Raw genomic sequence first — 27,362 nt, forward strand, 5'->3', positions numbered from 1 at the left:
GGAGAAGTAGATGCCGAGTGTTTAAAGGCCCTGGCATGGAGAAGCTGATGCTGGATCTATGATGATCACAAATTGTTCTGTATTGTTGAAAGATTTATGACCAAACTCTTGATGTCACCCATATGAGGATGGGTTCCCCTTTGAGTCTGGTTCCTCTCAAGGTTTCTTCCTCATATCATCTAAGGGAGTTTTTCCTTGCCACTGTTGCCACGGCTTGCTCATCAGGGACAAACGCACACCATTCACCTTCACTGTTTTCTGTAAAGCTGCTTTGAGACAATGTCTGTTGTGAAAAGCGCTATACAAATAAACTTGACTTGACTTAACCTGGTCTGCTCCAGGGGTGCAGTATCATGACTGACCCTGTGCTCTGATCCTAGTTTCCTAATATGTTGGGATATGTGAATAAATTTGAAGTTCACTGTGATGTAATGTGACATGTAACAAATCAATCAAACCCTCAATCATACCTGTAATCAATCTATCCATCCATCAACCAACCCAATAATAAATCAATCCATCCACTCTTCCATTTATCAATCCATCAAACAAACAACCCATTAACTAATCAATCTATACACCAATCCTTCCATACTATGGATATCAATCCATCCACCAGCCAACCAATCCATCCATCCATCCATCTTCCCATCAAATAGTCCTTCTATCAATAATTAAAATCATCCAAGTCACCATTCCAACTTTTGTTTGCTAAGCAACAAGCAAATCCACGTCAACATTTTATCCATACACAAGAAATAAAATGTAAAATATCTGTCAAACCTGATCTCTGCTTGGAATTCTTGGACTTGGTCCCTTCCATGAGGAAAGGGAACATTTTACTGGCAGGATACACTTTACACAGCATGGTCAGAATGGCACGGACGTCTTTGCGCACCACGTCTTTGGATTCCCCGACCTGTCCAGAGAAACAGCAGTAGGAAGCAGGATGACCGTGAGGCCAGGATTACTGATCGCACCTTGCAATTAAAGTCTACAAATGATTGTATTACTCCATGTATTACAATCTACACTAAAAGAATAAAACTAGGATGATATCATAAAACATTCACCATTTATAGGTTTTTAAACCCAGTAAATGGCAGATTAAACTAAATATGTTAAAAAAACTGAAAGACTGACATTCAGACTGGATTATATTATTAAATTATTATTTATTAATAATAATAAGGTTTGATTAAATTATTATTTTAATGATTCCATTTACGTCTGTCTGCTTTATTGCATAAAAAAAAAAAACCCTGACAATTATCAAACCTTAAGAATGAGGTAGGGGATGAAGGACGAAGCCTCGTATTCGCTCAGGTGGTAGTTCTCTCTGCTCAGCATGGTGAAAAGGAGCTTAAGGAATTCCATAGCCTTCATCAGAATACTGGTGTTGGTGTCAAAGAACCGCAGAGTGAACCACTTCAGAATCAGATCCAGGCAGCCAATCACGGCTTCCGACTCGCCCTCCATGTGCTGGGAAATCAGAAGAGGCAATAATGAGATCCTGCAAATATTCATGAAAATATACATACAAAAAAAGGCATGCGTGCGCATGTGTAATATGCGCACACAGCGTGACGGAAAGCATCTCTTACCTCGATCATGGCGTTAACGGCCTTTACGTGGTGCTGGAAGTCAAAGTGAAAGAGTTCGTCCTGTAGCCACTTTGCCAGGCAAGTGGCCATTTGAGTCTTCAGCTGCTCTACATACTCGTCCCTTGGAGTAATGAAATTCCACTTCAGGATCTATAAAACCACAAAGCATTAGGGACACGGAATCAGTTTCCAGGCTTTGATGGATGTTTTAGGATTTTCTCGAAATCTGTATAGAAACCGATTCATTCTAGAGCTCGACAGATTCACTAGCTTTTGCCAATTAATCGGCACGGAGTCGATTGCTGGAACTATCAGTGTTTAGGTAAAAATCCAAACCAATAGTTTTTCCGGCTTCCATTCCGCCATCATTACAAGAGCGGCCTCTAGAGGCGAATCACTGACGCCACGTGCCGTTTGTTTTTACATGCGAGACTGTGCGCTGCACAGAGAGCCCGATGTTCTTTTCCTCTTTATTAATTTATTAATTAGGGCCCGAGCACCGAGGAGCAGGCCAGAATGGCCTGCACCGAAAGGTGCGAAGCCCTATTGTTTTCGTTAGAATTTATTCTTTTTTAAACACACATTGGCAATTTGGGGTCCCTTAACATGCTCGAAAACTCTTGAAATTTGGCACACAAATCAGAGTCCTTTGTCACTAGGGCCGGACAAAGGCTGGAATACGGGCGTGGCAGGGGAGCTCTGTAGCGCCCCATGTAACGCAAAAAAAAAAAATTGGTGCACCGATCCGGCAATTATGTTCGCACATGCACGAGAGTTGGTACGCATAGACCTCATCGACCCGAACAACTTTCGCCCTCAAAAATATGAGCTCCGCCCAACAGGAAATCGGCCATTTTGGTTTGTTTTATAAGTGCATGCGGTGAACTTTTAAATACTCCTCCTAGGGATTTCATGCGATTGACACCAAACATGGTGAACATGATGCAGAGACATTGCACTTGCTAAATTGCGAAGGCATTTTTAATATGTCGAACTGTGCTGCCATGGCGAGGCGGCAAATTTATGGCGAATTCAGAGAACAGGTAGTGTCTAATATCTAAAGCAAAAAATTTCTTATTCGGATGACACGCGGTGTGTATGTTCGGCCAAGGATTCCCGATCGCATCGATGTGCCTATTGTGAATCTCGGACATAGCGCCACCAACAGGCGCCAGGAAGTGTGTCAGTCACAAAAGGTGGATTTTTTGACAGTTGCATGTGGTGAACTTTTAAATACTCCTCCCAGGATATTCATGCGATTGACACCAAACGTGGTCAACATGATGAAGAGACATTGTAGATGCTAAATGCGAAGGGATTTTTGATATCTCGAACGCTGTTCCCATGGCAACGTGTCAAACTTTACTTTTATTTCAAGCATATTTAAGGCTTTTGGCGTGCTTAGATTAACTTGCAATTTGACACATACATCACATTTGTCGGCTGTTAAGTGTGGACAAAATGGTCGGACAACAGGGTGTCTCTTATGTGGCTCACTAGCGCCCCCGTTTGTCTAAAATGTGGGGTTTCTCCTACAGTCCCCAAATGGGTCAGTAACAACATAAAATAGTCCACTGATATTTACCCACTTGATGCACTTGCCCACTGTGCATTGTTTTCTGGGAGGCACCGTATAGCGATACACAAATGTGCGAGGGCCCGCCATCGCTGCTTGCAGCTATATTTATTTAATTATATATTCATATTTATTTCAATGAGCACATTTATAAATCGGTAATTTTTTTTGTAACAAAGTTCAGTACTATCTTACATGGAGTGTTTGTATTGTATTTTGCCATTTTGGATTATTTGTTTATGTACATAAAGGTGCAATAATAAATTATATCAAACAGCTTTTTGTGCTTTGATATTGTGCAGCAGATGATAATGTATTATGATGCCTACCTTTAGTGCTTTCTCTTCCTTCATCCTCTGCTCCTTGCCATTAGGCACAAAGATAAATATAGGCCCAGACTTGTCTTCATCATCTTTATTAGCTGCCTTGACTGGAGCCTTCTTTCCCAGCACTCCCTGAAGGAAACATAAGGAAAAAAATTATACTCTTAGAGCCCGACAGATAAGGAGAAAGAAAGAAGGGAAAAAAGAAAAAGAAAAAAAAAAGATAAAAAAGAACGACACCCCACGTCTTTACCAAGTGCACCCTGAAGCAGAGACACCCATTTGTGAGACACCTTTAGGTTTCCTGACCCACCTGTACCTGTAGGTTGCTTGGTTTGTCCCCTGAGAGTCTATTAGGTTTAGAGACACTGTGTTTATCTACGTTCAGTTTCAGCTCCTTGCTGTTCCTCTATCCAATGCAAAAATAGCAGCTTTTATTCTTCACGATATTTTGGGCAAAAGTGTTAAGTTCCAAGTTATTAAGTTACTGTCACAGACAAACCAAAAGACGTTAGGAGTATAAATCTCCTCCATATATTTAACATCAGGGTTTCTGCAGGTTTCACCTTTTTTTAAACCCATTAAGAATGAAATTTAAGACCTAGAGTGGTGTGAAAAAGTGTTTGCCCCCTTCCTGAGTTGTAATGTTTTTGCATATTTGTCACACTTTAATGTTTTAGATCATCAAAATAATTTAATTATTGAGGGAAAACAAAATCCAAAACTACATGGCCCTGTGTGAAAAAGTGTTTGCCCCATAAACCTAATAACTGCTTGGGCCACCCTTAGCAGCAACAACTGCAATCAAGCGTTTGCGATAACTTGCAATGAGTCGGTGGAGTGAGTCTTACTACGGCGCTGTGGAGGAATTCTGGCAGAATTGTTGTAATTCAGCCAGAATTGGATGGTTTTTGAGCATGAACCACCTTTTTAAGGTCATGCCACAGGATCTCAATAGGATTCAGGTCAAGACATTGACTAGGCCAAGTCTTCATTTTGTTTTTCTTCAGCCATTCAGAGGTCGACTTGCTGGTGCGTTTTGGATCATTGTCCTGCTGCAAAACCCAAGGTCGCGTCAGGTTAAGGTCACGAACAGATGGCCGACATTCTCCTTCAGGATTTTTTTTGTAAACAGCAGAATTCATGGTTCCATTTATCACAGCAAGTCTTCCAGGTCCTGAAGCAGCAAAACAGCCCCAGACCATCACACTACCACCACCATATTTTACTGTTGTATGATGTAATTTTTTCTGAAATGCGGTGTTACTTTTACACCAGACTTAATGGGACACACACTTTCCAAAAGGTTCAACTTCTGTCTCATCAATCCACAGAGTATTTTCCCAAAAGTCTTGGGGATCATCAAGATGTTTTCTGGCAAAACTGAGACGAGCCTTTGTTCTTTTTGCTCAGCAGCGGTTTTGGTCTTGGAACTCTGCCATGCAGACCATTTTTTTTCCCAGTCTCTTTCTCATGGTGGAGTCATGAACACTGACCTAAACTGAGGCAATTGAGGCCTGCAGTTCTTCAGATGTTGTTGTGGGGTCTTTTGTGACCTCTTGGATGAGTCGTCGCTGTGCTCTTGGGGTAATTTTGGTCGGTCGCCCACTCCTGGCAAGGTTCCCCACTGTTCCATGTTTTTGCCATGTTTAAATAATGGCTTTCACTGTGGTTCTCTGGAGTCCCAAAGCCTTAGAAATGGCTTTATAACCTGATCTCAATTACTTTCCTTTCTCATTTGTTTTAGAATTTCTTTGCATCTCGGCATGATGTCTAGCTTTTGAGGATCTTTTGGTCTACTTCACTTTGTGAGGAAGGTCCTATTTAAGAGATTTTTCGATTGTGAACAGGTGTGGCAGTAATCAGGCCTGTGATAAACCACAGTTTTAAAAACTTTTTCACACAGGGCCATGTAGTTTTGGATTTAGTTTTCCCTCAATAATAAAAATCTTCATTTAAAAACAGCATGTTGTTTTCACTTGTGTTATCTTTTACTAATATTTAAATTAGTTTGATAATCTGAAACATTAAAGTGTGACAAACGTGCAAAAAATTAAGAAATCAGGAAGGAGACCAAAACACTTTCACACCACTGTTTATCACTACACCAAAAACACATTGTTAGAAACCGGCCTTTACTGAGCCCTAAATTCATTATTTTCAAGCCAAATTAAACTTGAACTTCCCCATCGCTGAAACATAAAATCCTTAAATTATTTAAGACCTAGAACAGCGAATTTAAGACATTTTTATACCAATAATAAATATTTGACTTTTAGACCACTGCAGAAACCCTGAACATAGAAACAGGTTACAGTCAATCCATGTTTTACTTTAATTCGTCGCATCAATAAAATGTGCACCTCAGTCTTCTACATACATTAATCCATTTTACGTTTGTAGCAAACAGATGTTTTGAGATGTTCTTTGCTCTAATATCCAGTGACTGTCCTGATCCTAATACCAGACCCTCGTATTTTGGTGTTATTTATGGTTGGGTATATGTTTTTGTAGAAAATTGTTTAAATAGCTAAAAAAAAAGGGGGGCGGCGTTAAAGATGCACGTCACTGCGTTCTTTATTTCCATGGGCCGAATATGGTGACGCGTCATCAACTCCGCCCTTTTCATGGAATGAATTCGGGGACAATTCACGAAACTAAATAGTTACGTGCCAAATTGAAAAATCGCGATAAAAGGAGGGACGACTGTATTAGTAATTAATATGCTGACCTGCCTTTTCTTATCCTTACAAACTATACATCAATTTAAAATATGTTCAACAGAATATTAAAAAATAATATTTAACGTGCTGGGGAAAAAAATAAATAAATCCCTGAAAGCCTTTAAAAACAGACCTTTTTCTGAGCAGGCCCAGCCGTTTTGGTTTTCTTAGTGTCCTGTTTGGGTTCTGGTGGGCTGTAGTCATCCACTGCAGGCTGGCTTTTAGCTGGCGCTGAGAGATAAGGAGGAGAAAAGGCCATTAGCGCATCGGATCAGCCACGTTTCATTCAACCCCACAAAGTTGCTAGTTAGTGTGCTGCTACAGTTAATGACCGAGTGAGAAAAAAGCTGAATCATCTACATTTAAAATGGAAAGGAAAAAAAAAAGGAACATATGACAATATGAGATCCAGATGGAGAAAAGAGAAAAAAGCATACCTGAGGCAGGTTTTGCCGAAGGAGCACTCTGAGCTGCTTTAGATGGAGCAGCTTTTGCGGGCGGACCAGGTTTGGTGGGCATCACAGCCCTGGCCTTCTCCAACATGGCAACTACCTGGTCCTTTGAGGCTTGCTAATGAGGAGCCAAAAAAAAAGTGATTGTAAGTTTCAGCGATTCGCATCGGTTCATCAGCGTAAAAGTTAATGATGTGATGCATCGTTTAAAATAATAAAAAAAAAAAATTAAAAAAATACAATGCATTAAATACAAGTTGGCATTTGTATCGTTTAACATATTGGCATCAGGAAAAAGTGATTTACTGTACTTTTATTATATAGAAAAAGTGACCATTTTTTTAATATATCATATGTAAATTAATTTCTCCTCGCTAAACTGTAAGCGTTCTCTCAGCACCGCTGCTGCTACGTGAATATGACGTATCGGGACACTACGGAGAATATAGTTGGAAGAACATAGAATATTCCTTATCTTCCTGGAGACAGAACAGGAAAAGAACGTCGTAATTTGAGCCGTTTTTCTATTAAAAGTCAGAAGCCATTTAAGTAAATTCATAATTTGCTGTCTGTCGTAAACCAAAGAAATAAAAGCAGGCGATGTTCTGGAATTTCATAGAATCATATTTTTCCATTGCGCTGCACCATATTAGGAGTGAACTGAATCATATTACATCGGTAGCTGCTTCATATGTATCTTTAAGTTGGGTATGCATGGACGTCAGTTATGGAGACGCACATCCCTATACATAAAGACTTTAATAGGAATCTCAACCTCAACGTCCCGAATCGAATTTTCCAAGTGTTTTTTTTTTTTTTTTCGTTTTTTTTTTTAAGATTATTGCAAAACCAAATGAGTATGTTTTATCTTTTGGGGCAGCAGGGTCTCAGAGAAACCTACCTTGAGTTTGTTAGTGGCTTTAATCATCTTTTCATAACCCAAATGCATCATAAACATGGGTAGCGCATCCTGGGCTTTCTTCCGCACGTCTCCGCTGCGGTCCTCCAGACAGGCATATAGGTTGGGGACACACAGCATCAGGTCAGCAGGCACGGAGCGCATATTGGGCAGTCGCTCAGCCAGCCAGCCAAGAACCTAGGGCACAGAAATATTCGTTTATTGTTTCGGGTTGATGGCTATTTCCATGGAGTGTGTGCGTGTGTGTGTGTGTGTGTGTGGGGGGGGGGGGTTGTGTGTCAAGGTAGGGAATGATGAGACGTTGTGGCGTTTAGTTTTGACCATGGCAGACCTCAGTAGTTATATGGAGTCCTTCAGTTTAATGTTCTCTAATATTCTAGTATTTTTATTGGAAGACTCCTATATATGTACTTCCTTAGTAGAAAAGCTGCTGTGTCTTTTTAAGTGTATTCCAGTCCATTAATGTGTTTTTTGGTCATGGTTGATTTACAGTAATGACACGTTGGAGGTTCTTCTGTCTTTAGCAGTGCGTGTCCGATACGGCATCTAGTACATACGATCTGGTCGTATCTGGATTTAAAATGGAAGTGGGGGAATTGTCTTTGGTTTCTAGTCGAGTTGAACTGATGCTTGCAATTATGTACATGATGTGGCATGGCATGTTATAAGAAAACAACTTAAATGGGATGCGTCCCAGAATTAAGCACTGTTGCTCTTCCATAATGTCAGCGCAATTACATTAGAAATTATTTCAAGAAGGTGCAGGGTAGGATATTTTATTAGTTGTGGAAAGAAAACGGTACTTAAAAGCTGTTCACCATCTGAACCAACAAAAAGAAAACAAAAAAACAACTAAATTGTATTAGTCTTAAAAAAGAAAAAGAAGTTTAATCTGAAGATCATATCTGTACAGAAATCCTGAAAGGCCGTTATTTATAATATTTTTGCTTTCTTGCTTTATTAGGATCACGTCTTCGTTACGTAACGATATTGCAAGCACATTTTTTCTGGTATATAGCAGACCTCACAGCCTCCTCAAGTGTCAGACACATATCACTGGAAGGCGGAGAGCTTTTTCAGTCCCTGAACAAAGAAATAGTGAATACGATAATGAGTCTGGTGTCTGGAGTCTTTATCGGTGTAAAGCTGAGACAATGTGATTGAGACAATTGGTTTAAAAAAAAACATGAATTGAATTGCATTATGTTGCCTTCTAGAACATGCTATTATGCCGAAATATATAGAAATATTAAGTACTGATCACGAAGGAAACAATGTTTGTCAAGATCACGAGAAAATTAATTTGTGATAATTGGAAAAAATGGCACTTTTGTATATCTTTGATGTAAATCAGCCGTATGATGAGCTCACTTGACTGCAAATGAAAATCAGGTGCCAGTACCTCCTGTCTGAGGAAGGGATTCTCCCGCTTCAGCTCTTCTGACATGTCTTCACCTTCTAGCCACTCCTTCAGGCCTGTCTGCTCCACCCATGCGTTTAGTGTCGTCAGGGCAGCAGCACGGACGTTGGCCTGGAGGAACAAGGTGTTCTTTCATTTGCATATACACAAACAGATGGTGAAACAAAGAGAATCCTCAGATGACCATTTGCAATCGGATACACACTGCACACACGGGGCACACGTGGTGGCGTCAATGCCTCGCAGCTGAGGGCTTCGATCCCGAGTTTGTGTTACAGCGTGTTGAGTTTTGTATGAACAGGTATGTGGATCAAAGAGCTAAAATTGCCTCTCGGTGGGAATGTGTGTTCATGGTGTCCTGTACTGGAATGGCGTTTCTTTAAAAAACCAGATCATATAAAGCTTACTGAAGACTAGTGAATCAATAAATGCACTGAATTTAACATCTGACCGCAACTTTGGTAAAGCACGTAATAGTGTTAACTCACAGAGGACGGGTTTGTGCGAGTGAGCCTCAAAATTGAAAAAGTTTTTATGAAAGGTGCGCATTATACGTTTGCGTGCATCTTTACAGAGGTATAAATTGGATTTACAGCATTGGTTAAAAAAAAAAAAAAAAAAAAAAGATAGAAAACACATCACACTGCATTAAAGCAGCTTAAATTCAAGCTGCATTGAATCAATGGCTGTTTAAGATGCATCCATTGAACACAATCTTTTCAATCCTATCAATTATCCTATCCTATTAAGATGCAAGGTTCCAAAATAGTTAGAATGAGCTCTACCTTGCTGTCTCCCAATACAGTGATGACAGGAAAGCCCAAATTCCTGACATGTTGTTTGAGGGCTGGACCCATAGCTGTAGCAATCTGCTGCAAGATGGTCAGTGTTTGCTGCACCTGGAAACACACAATTTCATACGCACGTTAAAACTTAACTCCTATAGGTAACATTGCAACACAAGTAATAAAAAAAACCCAGACAAAATACCAGTAGTTTATTGGAGTCTCCCAGGCGCCCCTTCAGTGCCATGGGTAACTCTCCGATGTTGGCTTGGATAAACTTGGCTTCTGAAATCACTGCCGCGACCTCGTCGAGCCCTTCCTTACGGATTTTCCAGTTCTTATCACTAATCTTTTCCACCATGTCCGATGTGATTTTATCACTGTAAAAAACATGACATCAAACAATCAAACTCATGATCCCTGCTCCCTTTCAGAATTAAAAATAAAGTCTGAGGAGCAGTTTGAATCAACTAGTGCATTAACACTGACCTGATATCAGTTCTGGGCAGAAGGTCCATGATGTCCCCGGGACCTCCATCCACTTCCTCCTCGTCCGCCTCCTCCTGGTCATCCTCTGCTCCTTTCTTGGACGTGCCTCGTGTGGGAGCAGGAGGAGACTGCCCCTGCATCTAAGATCCCCAGAGCCACACACACACCGTTACATTACAAACACACACACACTCTCAATATGTCAGCAGGTAATAAGGAAGAAAAAAAAAATATGCACGAAATGTTGGATGGTTTTGATTATCTACTGATGTCTTTTTTTGCACCTTTTCGAACTCGGCATCTATTTGAGAAAGCAGCGCTGGCTTTTCATCTTCAAAGAACATGCGCAGAGGAACCCCCATGTACAAGTACATCACTCCCAGCAAAGTGATAGCTGACGTCCTCACCGCCTGGAATTTACAAAAAATGGTGTTTAGAGAGGAGAAAATAAAAAAAATTTAAAAAGGGATATCACACCTACAAATGTCTGAAACAGAGTGAAAAAAGTAGTTCGGTTGAATGTAGTTGAATTTTTACAAATCGTATGATAATGACAGCGATAAGACAAAATTGTAAAAATATTTAACTTTTCGTGCGCCATTCTTTCTTTCTTTCTTTCTTTCTCTCTTTCTTTCTCTCTTTCTTTCTCTCTTTCTTTCTCTCTTTCTTTCTCTCTTTCTTTCTCTCTTTCTTTCTCTCTTTCTTTCTCTCTTTCTCTCTTTCCTTCCTTCCTAAGCGGCAAGTCACAAGCGGCAATTTAATTCTCCTACGTTTTGTTGGGAAGCAGCAAGTACGTACGCATCTCCCTATTTTATGTATACAGTACTGTATTAAAAGTTCACTTCATTTTATAATTAATGATATTTTTAATGATAAACCGGGGGTGCGAGATTCGAACCGCAGTAAAGCGGTGGATTACTGTATTTGGTTTTACATGTTCACATGCATAGTGCATTCACATATCTTTTTAGCAAAGCCTACACATAACACACATCACGCACATCACATCACAACCTTGTGCTCCAGAACATCTGATCACATGCACATTATCAACTTGTGCTGTTAATATCATGAACAGCAGCTACGCTAATTCCTCTCCACTGCTTCTCTTTCTCTCCCCATCCCGAGGCTTCCTGAGGTTTGGCCAGCTCCAGTCACGTCCCACCTCGTGAAGATTATGGACCTATGGATGATCATGGAGAAGTAGATGCCGAGTGTTTAAAGGCCCTGGCATGGAGAAGCTGATGCTGGATCTATGATGATCACAAATTGTTCTGTATTGTTGAAAGATTTATGACCAAACTTTTGATGTCACCCATATGAGGATGGGTTCCCCTTTGAGTCTGGTTCCTCTCAAGGTTTCTTCCTCATATCATCTAAGGGAGTTTTTCCTTGCCACTGTCGCCACGGCTGCTCATCAGGGACAAACGCACACCATTCACCTTCACTGTTGTTTTCTGTAAAGCTGCTTTGAGACAATGTCTGTTGTGAAAAGCGCTATACAAATAAACTTGACTTGACTTGACATGCATAGTGAAAATCAAATGTCACTGCTATAACCGAACAATGCTGATCTGTAAGGCCTTGCATCTGTGGCATCAATCATACTCTTTTAGATGCACTGAATGTCTGCTGATGCAAACTGAAAAAAGGTTTGGTACATTATCAGCTGAATGCACTCCTTTAACTGCACTTAAAGGCTTTGTGCAAATACACTCAGAGCAGGAAGTGTGCAAACAAAGATTTGAACAAACAAGGATCTGGATGGCGTATACACTAACAACTTACTGCACACACACACACACACACACACACACACACACACACACACACACACTCACCGGGTTGGTGGCGCCCAAAGCGGTTTTGACGTTGTTGATGAAAGCCTTGACGTTAATCCTGCAATATATTATTGAAAAAGATCAATCACTTGCGAATGAATCATGCATGAGAGAAGAGAGAGAGTAGTGAATACGACTCACCCTGCAAAGCCGAACTCCTTCATGGCGTTGGCCAACCAGTTAAGCGTCTCAGCCTGGTTTTTAGGGTTCTTCTGGGCAAAGGCCAAAGAAACCACCTACAGAGCAACAACAACAGGACAGAATGTTGTAATTCATTACTGATTAGCACTCAAAGAAACCCTGGAGTGCACCCACAGGAGTTCAGCAGCATAACAGGCTAAAAATACACTCAAAAATACACAGATCAGGAGTAACTTTATGACCACTGACAGGTGAAGTGAATAACACTGATTATCTCTTCACCGTGGCACCTGTTTGTGTGTATGATTTATTCGGCAGCAAATGAACATTTTGTCCTCAAAGCTGATGAAACAGGGTCAAATTGTGATGTCTAGACGACTGGGTCAGAGCATCTCCAAAACTGCAGCTCTTGTGAGATGTTACTGGTCTGCAGTGGTCAGTATCTATCAAAATTGCTCCAAGGAAGGAACAGTGGTGAACGAGTAACAGGTTCATGGGCGGCCGAGGCTCATTGATGCCCATGGGGAGTGAAGGCTGATCCGTGTGGTCCGATCCAACAGACGAGCTCCTGTAGATCCAACTGCTGAAGAAGTCAATGGTAATGCTCAAAGGGTCAGAACTGTTTTGGCAGGGGGACCAACACAATATTAGGCAGGTGGTCATAATGTTATGCCTGTGTATAACTGGGTTGTATATATTTTTATATGTTAAAGCACTGTTGCTGCCACAGTATCTCATTCTTAAAATAAAATAAAAAAAAAAAGGGAAAAATTTTTTTCCCCCTAGTCTGGTTTTAAGCAGGCAGTGAAATTAACCTACTTGTTCAGCAGTCCATGGCAGCAAGCAGGCTTCGCCGATTGCAGTCAGAGCCTCTTTGGCGTTACTGCCGCACTTCACGTCTCCGATTTTGTCCACCAGGCCGTCCAGCACGACGAGAGCAGACGTTTTTGAGAAGGAGCCTTTCCTGCCGATGAGGCTGACGATGTGCAGCTTCATCTGCATAACCTAAACAGAACTTGAATTTACACCTCGGAGACCACGTTTTATTTTTATCTCAGTAGATACGTTTTAAAGTCCAGCGTAAATGAAACTTACCTGAAAATTGGTCTCTTTCCAGCCAGGTTTCTTAGCCAGCATTCTCACTAGAGCCTGGCATGGCATTTCACTCCTGTCCATCTGTTCAACAGCCTGACACACACACACAATTCTGTTAACAAAATATTTTATTCGGCCCTAGCTGTGCTTACAAAGAGATTCAAAAAGGGTGTGTGAGAAATGAAGAGAGAGAAAGAAAGAGTGCATAGTTACCTTTTGAAACTCCTCCATGCTAGCTAGCCTCTCCTTCCAGTTAGCGCTGTCTAGCAGCTGCATACAGGAGGCCGGGAGCACGGCAGCAGCTTTCTCCTCACACACTTCCAGCTGAGGAACACACACACACACATTAATAAAGCTAAAGCTTCATGTTGCATAAGCGCAGGACACTTATAGCGCTATATATATAAATTTCCCCCCAAGTAAAATTTTTTTATTAAAGTGTCTCAAAAGTATAAAGTATAACTAAGTAGAAAAATAAGGATGAAATAAAAAGGAATTAGGGAAGAAGGGATGCGTATGAATATGAAAAACAGTAATCCAGGTTTAAAGTGTCGCTGTGCGAGTGTCACTCTTTTTTTTACTTACAGATAACTCGACCTCTGCCACTTCTTTCGTTTCTGGTGCTTTCTTGGACTTGCCGCTGGCAGCTGGAGCAGATTTGCTTTTTTTGGGAGGACCCGTGGCCTGTGAAATTGAAACAAGCCTATCAGTCATGCAACCGACCCGATGGCCGTACTGATGTTCGACGGCTTCTTATTGATTTGTCACAGCACAGCCCTGGAGTGACGAGTAACAAAAAACAATCATCAATCTCTTTGTTTTACGAGGTGGTACCAAGAAGTTTCGAGACTAGTTTTGTAACACGGCAGCACGAGGCTGCACGCACAGTCACAGGGAGCACCGACCTTCATAAATCCTGTGTACGTGGTGCACTTCTGACCATGTTTGGATCAACTTCTATCAACTGAGAGTCCATTAAAGCTTACTTTGGGTGCAGCTTTTTTGGGAGGACCAGCAGGTTTAGCAGGAGGCTCTTCAACAGGAGGAGCTTTAGCTGAGGGTTTCTCCTTCTTCTGCCCTCCTCCTCCACCACCACCATCTCCCTTCTTCCCTCCAAAAAGCTCCACTTTATCAGCACATTCTTTTATCTGCGTGAAAAATTAAAGGTCAGTTCTCAAATTCTTCCGAACATTACCATGTACTTAACAGACAAGCCTGAATAAAGCTCTACCTTGTCCAGTTTAAGTTTGTCAACATCAGCCAGGAAGGGGTTCACAGCTTTTTCCCCCACCACCTTCATGGCTGTGCCTAATGCCTCGAAAGCAGCATCTCTGACCTCTGGAGCGGAGTCGTTCACTTGCTGAGAGAGAAACGGTAAGAAAAACCTTCATTCATTCATTTATTTATACATACACACTCACACACACACACACACACACATTTATATTAGGGTTGTAACGGTACATGTGTACCGAACGCAATCCTTTTTACGTGCGGAACACGGTTATAATCCGAGGTCCCGAGTTCAAAGTGTTTTTAGTCTCTGCCTCGCAATTTAAAATCATTAGACTTCAAAACATACAACAATGCCAGGGGTATAAAAAAAAGAAAAAAAAAAAAAAAAGTGTTACTGTGGCTACTCACTTCGTACTGGAAATAAGATTAGTTTTGCACATGCATGAAAACGCTAAAGAATCTATAGCATTAGCCGCTATCCAGGAAGTGGCTAGCAGTTAACGCTAGCGATATGGATTCTTTAGCATTTTATGTCCAGTCTCAAGAATATCTCTTAAAAGGAGAAAAATCCTGACAATTCCGTACATCGGGGAAGTGAACGAATGAAGGATGGAAGGAATGAAGACATTTGTTAAAGTTTGCTGAAATAAGTAGAACAGTTAATTAAAACATACCTTCAGAAAATGTTGTATTAAATGTAACACACACACACCCCCCCACCCCAAATGGGGTCTAACAAATGTAACCGAATTAATGTTTACATTCATTTAATCAAATTATTTTAAACAGGATAATTTAATCAATATCTAAAAAAAAGTATTGCATTAATTTGATCTATTCCATTAGATTTTTATAAAATATTAAATATTTTATATATTATCTAACCAAACACATTTTTATTTAAAATTGTTAAAAAAATGTGAACTGTTTAAAGGGGGTGATGATCACAAAATGTTAATGATAAAATGCGTTAATAAAAACACGACAAGCAATTTTATGGTTTGCATTTTCTTCCCTCTTGAAATTCCAGGAACTCTGATTATAAGTGCATCCTCTGGCCATCTCAAAAATCTAGGGAGATGGCTAAAATTGAAAGGTGCTGATTGAATTTCTGGACGATCTGTCACTTGTGACACATACAGGAGCTGCAGGATCTGTGCCTCGTGATAAATCATACCTTGAGGAAAGCCGAGCAGAGCGGCTTCAGGACGCTCTTTGGCAGCGTGGCAGGAGTGCAGTGGCGAAAGCTTCGGGCCAGGAACAGCGAAGCCTGCTGCTTGATTGACGGGTTCTTGTTGTCCATCACAGCTAACACGTCCTCAGTGATGTTCTGCAGAGTCGTCTGTACAACATGAGGGGTATCGTAAAAAATTACAAATGTGGACATAGTGAGGACACCCAAAACACACATGGTAACCTGAGCTCAGGATCAAACCCTGGACCCGGAGCTACCCACTGGGGCGCCTCTTTGATCATGAAACAAGGTTACTAGTTGCATATATTAAAATTCACACTCAATCGAATTAGGAATAAAGGGTTTATTTATTTTTATTTTATAAAATTGGTGGTTTTTTTCCCTCCCAAATTCATCCCAACCCAATCATTTCCACTGGTGTTGTTCTTTAACTCTGGTCAAGCTCACTTATTTTATGTATTAGAAGGATCCAATACATTGGCGAGCCACCAAATACCAATACAGCCAAAACGAACACTAATATACTCACAGTTAGGAAGACGGCATCAACTGCCTCCTGTAAGGCCTGGACCACCTGAGGTTTCTTCTCCTTAAACTTCTCCAAAACGGTTGGCACCACCTTGGAAAAGAAAAACCCTAAAATGTCATCCAATGTTTAAAAGAATTATAGCACTACAGCAAATTACTGTGGAAATATTATTTTCCTATTGAGCTTCTCTTCACTCACAAGTCCTGCATAAGTCCCAAACTTTTTGCGTAGTCCTGCTGCCAGTCCGGCTAGACATTTGGCAGCCAAAGTCACGAGCATCACATTGGCATCTTTTCCAATAACCTGCAGGGTACAAGACAAACATGACATTCTCAACAGCTGCAGTCACAGAAAAACTCCATTTCCCACAATTTCACTGTTTACAAAGTTTTACCTTTTTGAGAGCTCGGACCAAGTCCCCATAATCTCCGGCCTCAATCTTGGGGTTTTTAGCGAGGGCCTCTACTGCCTCTAAGGCCTCCTTCCTTTCCTGCCATTTCTTCGCTTCCTAAATAAGGAGAACAAAAAGAACATGTAATACATACATGATTAATGAAGAAAAAAATACAACAGGGATGAATAGATCAGTGAGGCCACTGGAAATATTGTCTTAGACTTACAATTTTTTCATAGAAATCTTTCGGGAGTTTTGAAAGGATCTCGACAGCTTCGAGCATCTCGTACGGATCCACTGGCGCATCACATCCATCATCGTCATCGCCTGAAAACACAAAAAAGTGTGTTAATTTACATTGTACATTTTTATGCGTTAGTTTATGGAATTAGATTAATACAGTAAATAAAAAAAGCTACCAATTGAGAAACACTAATGTTCTCGGAAGAACACAAAAAATTTATCTGAATAATAATAAAAAAAAAAAAATCACAATGGTGGTGTACTGGGTCACTATTCTATGATGGCGTTTTAGAACCACCTTTGTAAAAACAAAAATAATAAATAAATAAATAGAAGTTTGATTACTAGATTATTCTTGTATTGCTACGACTTTAATGTCGAAACGTTTTGAGAATAAATTTCGAAATTACGAGAATAAAGACAAAAATAGTGAAAATTACATGGGGAAAAAGAAAAGATTAAGATTACAATTAAGTGAATAAAGTCAGAATGATGAGAACGAAGTAGAAATGTTTTGTGAATAGTAAAAATTTACGTGAATAAAGTCGAAATGTGGGATGTGCGATTACTATGAGATTAAAGTGGTAATATTTAAAAAAATAAATAAATCACAAAAACGTTTGCTGTTTTGCATATAAGATATGCAAAATAAGATATATAATAAGATAAGACAACACAGCCGCTCGTGAAAGGCGGAGAGTTCAGGGTCAACCGGCAGCAGGAAAAACCGTGCGTCCCAAGTCACGGACGAAGACACATCGTTCTTTCCTGCGGCTTTACTACGTTCAAATGCTTATTTTTTTAATTTTACAGAAAGAAACAACGCAACATGAGTGAATTTTTTGAAGGAGATCATCATAAAGCAGAAAATATATGCTTTAGAAAAAGGCAACATAACAGTTACACAATATGTGGCTTTTGCATTTGTTTAAAAATACACTTTTATACATAAATACCCTGAATAAGGGTTTTTAATAATAAATTAATAATAATAAGCAAAACATCCAATAAAAAAACAAACAAACAAACAATGAATTAATTTAGGAGAAAAAAGCAAAGCAAAAAAATTCCAATTAATCGACTATTAAAATAATCTTTATTTGCAGCTTGATTTGGTTAAATCCCACTTTAGATTAGAATTTAGCAATAAGGAAATTTCTTTTAGTTTTTTCTTTCTTTGGCGCATCAGAACAGAGTTCTAATTAGTAAATGGGCACTGCAGCGGTTCTGTAAGAAACTAAAAAAATAAATCAGACAGACGTTGAGGAAATTGCCTCTTTTGTGCGGTCTGAAATGTGACCAGTGATCGACTCCAAGAATATCGATGGTTACATCTGCATGGTATTCAAACAGATGTTTCTCAAGAGACTATAAAGATGATCAAAGAAATTGACTCCGAACTTTATTCTTGTATTGCTACTACTTAAAATTAAAAAATTAAGCGAATACATTTTTTATCATCATCATCCTAATGATTTCTGCTAGAAGATCAATTGAAAGGGTCGTACCCTCGGCCTCATCACCACCGGCCGCCTGCTGCTGCTCAAACTTGGCCTTCAGGTCCTGCTGAGAGCGCAAAAAGCGGCTCTGCTTTGGCACACCAGCAGGTAGCTTTACCCACTCCTCCTCCAAGTCCTTCAACTGTACACATATGAAGAAACAAGTCAGGCCAAACCTTTCACAAACATTTTACTAGCCAGAAAAAAATAAGACACACACCCCTCCCTTCTTGGGAAGAGAAGCTAAATACTAATTCAGATGCAAAACAAAAAGGGTTTAAAAAGAGGATTTGGCACGTGAGGTGCATAAAGTCAAATCAAGAGATGGAACAAACCCAGAAGGACATTAGACCTCTGAGTATCAGCTGATACTGGCAGCCGTCTATCTGCGGGCTTCTGTTACCAAGTAGTGCAAACATCACAAGCACAATAGCAGCCGGTGTAAGAGCTGTGTTTTGTTTATAACATTGAGGTTTTATGTGAAAATATTACACTGTATGTGTAAGAGATCCATTTGCCGATTCAGAAAAAAATACCAGGAAAGATTTAGAGCTTATGGCTCCAGACAAATAAAACTTAAAAGAAAAAAAAAAGAAATCAAACCACACACTCATATCTAACCTGAACTGAGTTGATGTTCTGCAGTGGAGCTCGCAAAGCATCCCGGATCCACTTGTATATCTCGACCGCAAGCAGTTTGGCCTCGTCACGCACCGCCTTCTCTCGAGACTCAAACAGCTTGGGCAACACCTTGACTACTGGCTTCAGGGTTATGATTTTGGAGCCAAACTCACTGCAAAAATAAAATAAATATATAAAACACACAAAAAAAAAAAGTGTGATTTGTCTACAGGAGACGGTTTTTATTTTGTGAATGGGATCAGCACCTCAAAGCTTTTCTGAGTGTTTCAATGCAGGCCACTACAATCTTCGGGTTTTTGTTATCCAGCCCTTTGATGAGCTCGTCCTGGACAATCTCGGCTTTCTCGATCTCGACGTACATGAGGCAGATATCCGTCCCCAGCTCTTTGGCTCGTGCTTTGGGCTGGTTGAAAACTTTGCTCACTACACCTGACACCACTTCCCCTGTTGTTCTGAAAGACAAGAGACATGGTCACGCTAATTATTTAGTTACAGATGCATGAGACTCGCCTCTGACTACATCTACAGTGTTTTCTCATTCTGCATATTTCTTTATCGAATAAAAAAAAAAAACGACAAGTTGGTTACAGTTACATTCTTGTAAGCAGCATGACAATGTACAAAGTCAGCTCCAAGAAGACATGGTGAGCCAGGGTTGGATGATGAGAAGAAGAAGAAGAGAAGAAAAAAAAAAAGAAGAAAGAAGAAGAAAAGAAGAGAAAAAAAGAAAAAGAAGAGAGAAGAAAAAGGAAGAAAGAATGAAAAAGAACAAAAAAGGAGAAAAAAAGAGGAAAAAATAAGGGAGAAGAAAAAGAAAAGGAGTAAAAGAGGAAGGAAAAATAAGGAGCAAGAAGAAAGAAGAATGAAAAGAGAAAAATAAAGAAAGAAGAGGAGAAAGAAAGAAGGGAAAAGAAAAAAAAATTAAAATGAGGAAACAGTAGTAAGAAGAAAGAAAGAAGGAGTAAGAAGAAAGAAAAAAAGAAGAGGAAAAAAAAAAACAGAAGGGAGAAGAAGAGAGAGAAGAAGTTGGTTACAGTTACATTCTTGTAGGCAGAAGAAACTCCCTCTCACTCGGTCACTTTGATACCTTTATTGATAAATAAAGACTGCAGATGTTCATGTTAAGAGAAAGCAGAAGTCTTTCTTCCTTTCCTGAGGCGGAAAAAACTAATATTACTGCTTTACCACTACCTGCTAACAAGTGCTGAAACAGCAAAAACCTTCCAAAAAGATTTAACAAACGTAAACAGATCACTGATTAAACAAATAATTTCAGCACATTTTCTCTTATTATTAGATTAGCTGGAGCCGTGAACTTCCTCGTATTAGTATCAGAAGTGTGTTAATTAACATTTTTGCTTAAATTTGAATCTCAGCATCTTCATGTCAAGAGTTACATAGGTACAATAAAACAATTTTTTTTTTTTATTGTAATTGAACAAAAAGAATACAGCAGCTAAGATTATATACGAGCATCACTCATACAAAAATGTAACATTATTGATTTGCTTTCAAGACTATTCCAAATGTATATATTTTAATTAGAATGTCTTTCTGTATTTTGGAGGTTGACTGATTAATTGGACCGATTTGTTATATTTTTATTTTTGTGAATCAGCATTGGCCGACTGTGCTGCAATTCAGGCCGATTATTAGACACGCCGAAACCGCGCATGTAGGTTTTGCGCTTGTCTCTCTTTGGCCCCCAAACAGGAAAACCGGATCTGTAAACATATGAAGCCGCGATCATTACTGACGGATACGTGTGGCTTTTTTAAATTTATTTTTTTAAATCATTTGGGCTAAGCTGCACTGACTGAGAAACGCACAAGAATTTAAAAGCACGTGTACCAAAACAAACCTGTGCACATGGCGATTAACTTAAATTAAACTTAAAAACTGATGCACAAAAGAAATTAAAAGAGAAAGCAGATTTCGATTCCTCTGACCGCAGGGTTTAAGTTCGAACGCTCTCGTTTTCAGATTTTATTTTCAACCCGGAACCGTCTCGTCACGTGAAATTATATAATATATATAAAAATAATAAGTCTTGCACTCGTCATTAAGAAATATCACGTTTGTAACCGTTGTTCCAGAAATGTGATATTTTATCTATTTATTGTTTTTAGTGAATTACATATAGTAATTCCATCTAGAATGTATTGAATAAAACTCTGTAACCCAAATGAATTACTGGATGCTAAGCACCATAAAAAACACACACACACAAAAAAAAAAAAACGGCTATCAGATATGAAAACGATCAATGTTGGGTTTAGTCCGGCGTGGCTATTTTGGGACAAACACACAGTATTGCTCGATAAGCATGTCTGCCTCTGGGAAAGCATGTACCAGAACAATCGCTAGTCTACTTTTAAACTGAAAATATCCGTTATGGTTCAACAAGCAGCAAATCAACGAGAGTAAACATGTGCAAATGGAAAGCACACGCGGATCCCAGAGCCGAGTCGTTTCTCTTTCTTGAACTCTGGCAGACACACAATGACTAAGAGGTTTCTCAGGCTGTAAATGGTTTGCCGTTGTGTAAAAAGGTTTACGTTCAGCGCCTGGGTCACGTGACTCCTCTGTTACTCCGATACACACAGGGAAAACAAAAAGGCATTCATCTAAAGATTTTGTACAGTGTTACATTGGGACTAAGCATGACATCATCGATCTCTATACTCAAATCAGAACTTCGTGTCCTTCTGCATGGTTATGATGATTACTTGAGATCCCACTGATTAAATGTACTAATGTTTTAAGCCTGAAGGATGGTACATTCGCAGTAAAACTGACCCGTCGTAGGTGTCCGCGAGCTCACGTATGTGGAAGAGTGCAGATGGTGCAGAGGTTCACCAAGTCAAAAGAAATCACTTACTTGCCAGCCACGTGCGCATTCTCAATAAAGACAAGTGCTGCTTCCAAGCCTTTCAGCTGAGCCACGGCGTTGGATTCGGTAACAAATCTTTTAATCAGTCCCAGGTATTTTCCCCATTCAGGACTTTTCTCGTCTGTGATCCTCTGGAAAAGCTTCAGTGCTTCTTCATATCCATTCAGTCTGGCCTTCCATACCTTAGGGGAAAGAGATACTTTATTAAAAAAAAAAAAGACATTCCATAAATTTCTAGAGAAACACATTACATTAGAGCCTTATTAGATTCTCAAAATTTCCGTCCTTTTTATTTTGGCGAACCGATCGTCTTTAGCAAAAATCTCCTGCTGGTGGAGCCATTCTGAGCCATTGGTACACTTCTGCTTTCACTGGGGGCTCTATTAGAAAGTCCCTTCCATCTAGAGGGTGTGCGACATGCATCATGTGCGATAATCATATTTTCTCATTTTCACTAACCGATCCAAACGCCGAATTCATCGTGGAGCGACAGATTGCTGTGTGTGACAGAAGTTACGATGAATAATGAAATTGTGAGAGGAGAACCTCACAATCTAATATACTTTATATCACATATTTGAGCGAGTTCAAATGCCCTAGAAGTTAAATTGATAAAAGAAAGAAAAAAAAACCCCACTGAATTTCATTATTTATTCGTCGAAAACTCCACACCACGATTATTTAGATCAATTAACATTTACTATTTCTTTTGCAACATTGTTGGATCTTGGATTTTAAAAACTTTAAAATAAACCAGGGCTAGAACAAGACCACTTCCCAGTAACTCGGTCATGACACATTAAGACTGATCTAAACTCCATGCTGTATTTAGTGAACAACCGTGCCATTGTGTGCGCAAAGTTACAGAAGCTACAACTGGTTTTGATTTGTAATTCTGCATTGTTTAATGGCAACACAATGAAGATGAGCCAAAAAGGCGCTGGCGCTTTGACAACAACTGTCCTTTAGCAACAATGAGGCTTGTTTTGGCTTTGGGTAAACGGGGGCACGGTGCTAGAGACACAACGTGCAAGCCTTCCACGTGATCGCCCGAAGTGCGAACCTTTGAGTAACACAGCGGTGCGAACTGCTGATGCAGAAGCGGCTTGGTGTAACACGTCTAGGAGGATTTTAGAGCGAGAGAGAGCATGAGTGAGAAAGTGTTTACCTTGTGTTCACACTTCTGATCAACGGGCAGCTTCATCCACTCGCTGTCGTCCCCCATGGTGACAGCTCCTCCGGTGTCCGCCTTACTGACTCGACTGAACAGAGTAAGAGAAATAAACAGCAGGATACCGTTAACACATAATTCAAGTTTTTATATCCCCTTCACATTTATATAGTCAACCACTTGTTAACATCAGTTAGGTTCAAACATAGAAATCAAACAGCCTTCAATTTATTAAATTTTTTTATATTTACATGATGGCAGAAATTCTCTCATCTGTGACATTGCTAGTTGCGTAAAATCATCCTGGCAGCTGTAATACAGACGATCCCAGCCATTTTCCTAACAATTTTAAATCATGTGCATAAGCGCCTACCTCTTCACTGCAGGAAATACCATTATGACGTGTTTATTCGATTGTTTGGTAACTACAATTCAAGCCACACAATTAAAAAGAGATCTGGAAAACGGACGCACTTGAAACTAGTGGAACGAGTCTTCGGAAGAACAGAAAGTCTAAATGAGTGAACGAGGGTTGGGGAAAGTGCCACAGTCATTGAATCCAGATACAATAAAACAGTAATATATATATATATATATATATATATAGTAATAGCCATAATGGAGTAATACGAGTAACCACCATGGACACGAGTTCACCTCGGATGCGAACCACACCACAGCATGCAAAACAAATCATATCCAACACTGACTTTTTTTTTTATATTCTTCAAATCTGTAATTACCCACTCATAATGTAGGAGGCGGTATTTACAATTTACTAAACCGGCTCTGTTTACAAAAAAGTACTTTTTTTGTCTAAATTTACACGTGATCACCTTCAAAATAGAAACCCCCTTGCATAGCAATTACAGCGCTCCCAGCGTTCCTGCCACCTCTTGAATGTGTCATATCAGGAGTAGGTGCGAAAGTGAGACTGTCCTCCGATGATCATTATGCGCGAGTTGCTGAATGGTTTCGAAATTTTTTGGGGGTTGAGTTCGTTAAGCTCGTCTTCCTGATCTCTCGCCGCCCTCCTTCAAGCGACATGCTGTCCATGGCGGAATCGCAGACGTGGTAACGCACGTGGTCGGAACAGCACCAGCTAGCACCTTTAGTCTTAAAACCTTTTGTTACCACCTCATAAGTTTTAAATGATCTAATTACTGGATTTTACACGTTAAAAGACTAATACAATACAATGCTCACAACCCACTGGTAATCGCTCTGCCGTGTTTATAATATCAGAGGCAAGAATAGTGTAAGAATGTCCTTATTCCGGTTTGTATAACACTTCATTATGAACCACCTGTACAAATGGACTGAACCTCAGGGGCGGCAGCCATCTTGAAAATGGGATCACTTTCTTTTGGCTCATGCTGCGGTTTGGCATCGAACCACACGAGCAGATTCAAATAGAGAGCGTGGTGTAAAGGTCTTGAGAGGTCATGTGCATAAATAAACTATTTGGATGGTATATTTCCGGTTTGATTCGCACATGACTTCTTTATTTAAAAAAAATTGAACTATTGAAGAACAACCAATACAAGTACAAATCAGAAGCTTATAACAGAAAAACATTTATAGCTTTAATAATTAAAAAAAAATTATTTGTATTGCATTCTTTTGGCTGTATTTTTCCACTAAATTCTGCAGCTTCAAAGCAGAGTACATGATGAAACTTCAAGATAATAATAAAGCCGTTACCAAAACAAAGACGTGGCCCCTCCTTTAAAAAGAAACTCAAAGATGCGCATCATCAAAAGGTTTATGATTTCAGCACATTTTAGGAGTTGCATCAGCAAGATGGAATGAAAGGAACACTCCATTGCAGCTGTGGAGCAGAAAGTGAAAACGCTCGCATTCAAAGAGAACGCGTGCTTAGATAAGGACGCATTATCTTGATCAAGAAAGCAAACGCCACTCAAACCAAATGGGTGACTCACCGAAGACATCAATCATCTACGAAACCCTTTTCGCATGCAGTCTCAACACTGGAACATCTCTAGATCGTAAAAGGGCTGCTGAAGTCTGGGCGAGCGGTCGCTTAATGCTTCTTAATGCATATCCGAGAGACGACGAGTTTCACGTTTCGTATCGATTTTTATACAACAACATCGAGCCTTGGCGATGTGAAATAAAACGCCTGCCCGACTCGATCTTCCACCACTGTTCCCATCATGCCTGTTAAAAATAAATAAAATGAGTCACCACCATTACATTTAGTAAAAACCACATCGTTTACCTCCGCTAACAGGAACTGCCCAGGTCTATTCGAAAGAACGGTATGTGCAGAATCACCTGGAATAAAGGTTCTCCTGAACATAACAATAAGCTGGATAATACATTTATGGATTTCGCCTTTCTTTAGAGCAACTTACATTTCAATCATGCAACTTAGCAGCTATGGGGTTAAGGGGCCTTGCCCAGGGGCCCAGGAACGGCAGCTCCAGGTGTGGCTGGGTTTCAAAATTACTACCTACAGATCCAGAGAGACTTACATTTACATCATGTCCATCATCGAATGCTACTTGGGATTAACGTGGTAGTGCTTCAGCCATACAGAAGCCATGGAAACTAAATTGGCCAGGCGGAATAGCATTTATCTCTCTTTCTCATGAGTATCATTAACCAATTACGGGGCATACAAGAGCTCATGTATGTAGAACAGGGCAGGCCGAGCTTTCCTCAGAGTCTTATGCTGTGATCACAGCGGTCTGAATATATAATTAAATTCTAGAACTGCTTCATATACAATGATTTACAATCGAGATGAATGACAAGATTTTGATTGATGTCGGGAAAGAATCAATATTCAGAGCTCTAATATGAGGACCGTATGAAAAAAATTAATAAAAAATAAAAAAAATCATACAAAAAAGGATCTTTTATAGGCTTAGTACTTATTAAACTCTGAGACACGATCCGAATAAACTCCTGGCCAAACGATACAACAGTGTGTGCGTTCTCCATGTTCAATTATATGATGGTTCTCTGGTGATGGACATGTCATTCCAGAACTTTACATATTTTGCATATTCGTTGCTGATCGCCTATTGGCAGATTTTAGACTGGACACTGGAATATACACAAAGAAATAAAAACACTGCATTATATTTACTCTTCGATCTTTTAAGTCTGGTATATAAAAAATTAGCCGCCCATGTGAACGTCTAAATTTAAGGATTGTTCTACAACATGCGCTTTTTGCATGCGTCAGGAAAATTACGCTGTAAGGCCAGCTTCATTTGCTAGTTTTTAAATGCTAGCAAAACTAATGCATTTAAAGATGTTTGAAAAATATTTCAAAGTCAAAATCTAAATATTATAAAGCATTAAATATAGTTTTAAAATAAACTATACGGTACATTAATTCTATTGTAAATGGCTCGCATTATATTTCTTTTACATAATTTCTCTGCATAATGTCTATAAATTTGCATACATTAATTTGCATACATTAATTTGCATACATTAATTTGCATTGGGCAGGTTTATACTCAACACCTTATATCTACACTTTTTAAGTTTAGCTACAACAGAACAATTAAAATATTTATAACAGCTAAAAATAGATGACAGTGAGGAGACAACTTTTCACTCTGAACATTAAACGAAGTACCGTGTCCAGACGTGTATTATTATCAGGTTGAGACCGAGTTTGTCCACACGAGAGAAGCGGTGAAGACTTATACTAGCCTGGATTTGGTCATAACGATGTGGATAATGTGTAGCTTGTGTCTGAGAGATGCGCTGTTTAATCTGCTGTGTCTAATGTACGAGTTCACCTTCTAATATTAAATAAACCAGGTGTTGTGATCTCCAGAGCTCCATGTTGGCGTCCTAACCGATCGCCAGAAGAAGCCAAAAACCCATGAACTCTCGGGCGGGGTAAAAACAGTGAAGCTAACGCCTAAAACCACACGCGTTACAAAACGAATCGCCGTCCTCCGTCGTAACTCACTGAATAAATAGCTCTTTATTATGTTTTGAAATGTTCGTGGTTGGATTCGATAAAACGTGTAGCCATGTTACTGTGGATCAGCATGTGAGGGTTTAAATACTCCATCTGAGTTACCAATAAACAAGAAGGTGCAACACAATGCTGGCTAACGGGTCTTTGGAAGGAGAAAAAAAATCGAATTCACATTAAATTCGAATTCATCATGCGGCTTTGGATTTAGATAACGATCTA

General features: G+C 39.7%; 1 protein-coding gene across 3 annotated transcripts in view; it reads right to left on the bottom strand.

Annotated features, from left to right (window-relative positions):
* The window catches only part of ckap5 (cytoskeleton associated protein 5), a 39,562-nt gene that overhangs the window by 10,531 nt on the left and 1,669 nt on the right, over positions 1–27,362 (bottom strand). For 2 of the 3 annotated variants that reach the window (XM_083560940.1, XM_083560939.1), the window contains exons 2-31: positions 23,168–23,261; positions 21,988–22,181; positions 19,352–19,558; positions 19,086–19,257; positions 18,474–18,606; positions 16,949–17,049; positions 16,723–16,836; positions 16,527–16,631; positions 16,329–16,418; positions 15,782–15,946; positions 14,600–14,728; positions 14,355–14,516; positions 13,954–14,052; positions 13,582–13,692; positions 13,369–13,461; positions 13,093–13,278; positions 12,274–12,368; positions 12,133–12,190; positions 10,576–10,701; positions 10,292–10,431; positions 10,008–10,182; positions 9,803–9,916; positions 9,000–9,128; positions 7,580–7,774; positions 6,664–6,796; positions 6,360–6,457; positions 3,510–3,635; positions 1,605–1,754; positions 1,279–1,482; positions 784–919 (exon numbers count right to left, since the gene is read on the bottom strand). In XM_083560940.1, the coding sequence (XP_083417066.1) occupies positions 784–919; positions 1,279–1,482; positions 1,605–1,754; positions 3,510–3,635; positions 6,360–6,457; positions 6,664–6,796; positions 7,580–7,774; positions 9,000–9,128; positions 9,803–9,916; positions 10,008–10,182; positions 10,292–10,431; positions 10,576–10,701; positions 12,133–12,190; positions 12,274–12,368; positions 13,093–13,278; positions 13,369–13,461; positions 13,582–13,692; positions 13,954–14,052; positions 14,355–14,516; positions 14,600–14,728; positions 15,782–15,946; positions 16,329–16,418; positions 16,527–16,631; positions 16,723–16,836; positions 16,949–17,049; positions 18,474–18,606; positions 19,086–19,257; positions 19,352–19,558; positions 21,988–22,181; positions 23,168–23,224 (3,997 nt within the window). In that variant the 5' untranslated portion in view covers positions 23,225–23,261. Of the gene's footprint in view, positions 1–783; positions 920–1,278; positions 1,483–1,604; positions 1,755–3,509; positions 3,636–3,816; positions 3,913–6,359; positions 6,458–6,663; positions 6,797–7,579; positions 7,775–8,999; positions 9,129–9,802; positions 9,917–10,007; positions 10,183–10,291; positions 10,432–10,575; positions 10,702–12,132; positions 12,191–12,273; positions 12,369–13,092; positions 13,279–13,368; positions 13,462–13,581; positions 13,693–13,953; positions 14,053–14,354; positions 14,517–14,599; positions 14,729–15,781; positions 15,947–16,328; positions 16,419–16,526; positions 16,632–16,722; positions 16,837–16,948; positions 17,050–18,473; positions 18,607–19,085; positions 19,258–19,351; positions 19,559–21,987; positions 22,182–23,167; positions 23,262–27,362 lie in introns of all 3 variants that reach the window. The other variant, XM_083560938.1, reaches the window with a different exon arrangement.

The sequence above is a fragment of the Silurus aristotelis genome, assembly GCF_946808225.1.
Source record: "Silurus aristotelis genome assembly, chromosome: 14".
Lineage (NCBI taxonomy): Eukaryota > Metazoa > Chordata > Actinopteri > Siluriformes > Siluridae > Silurus > Silurus aristotelis.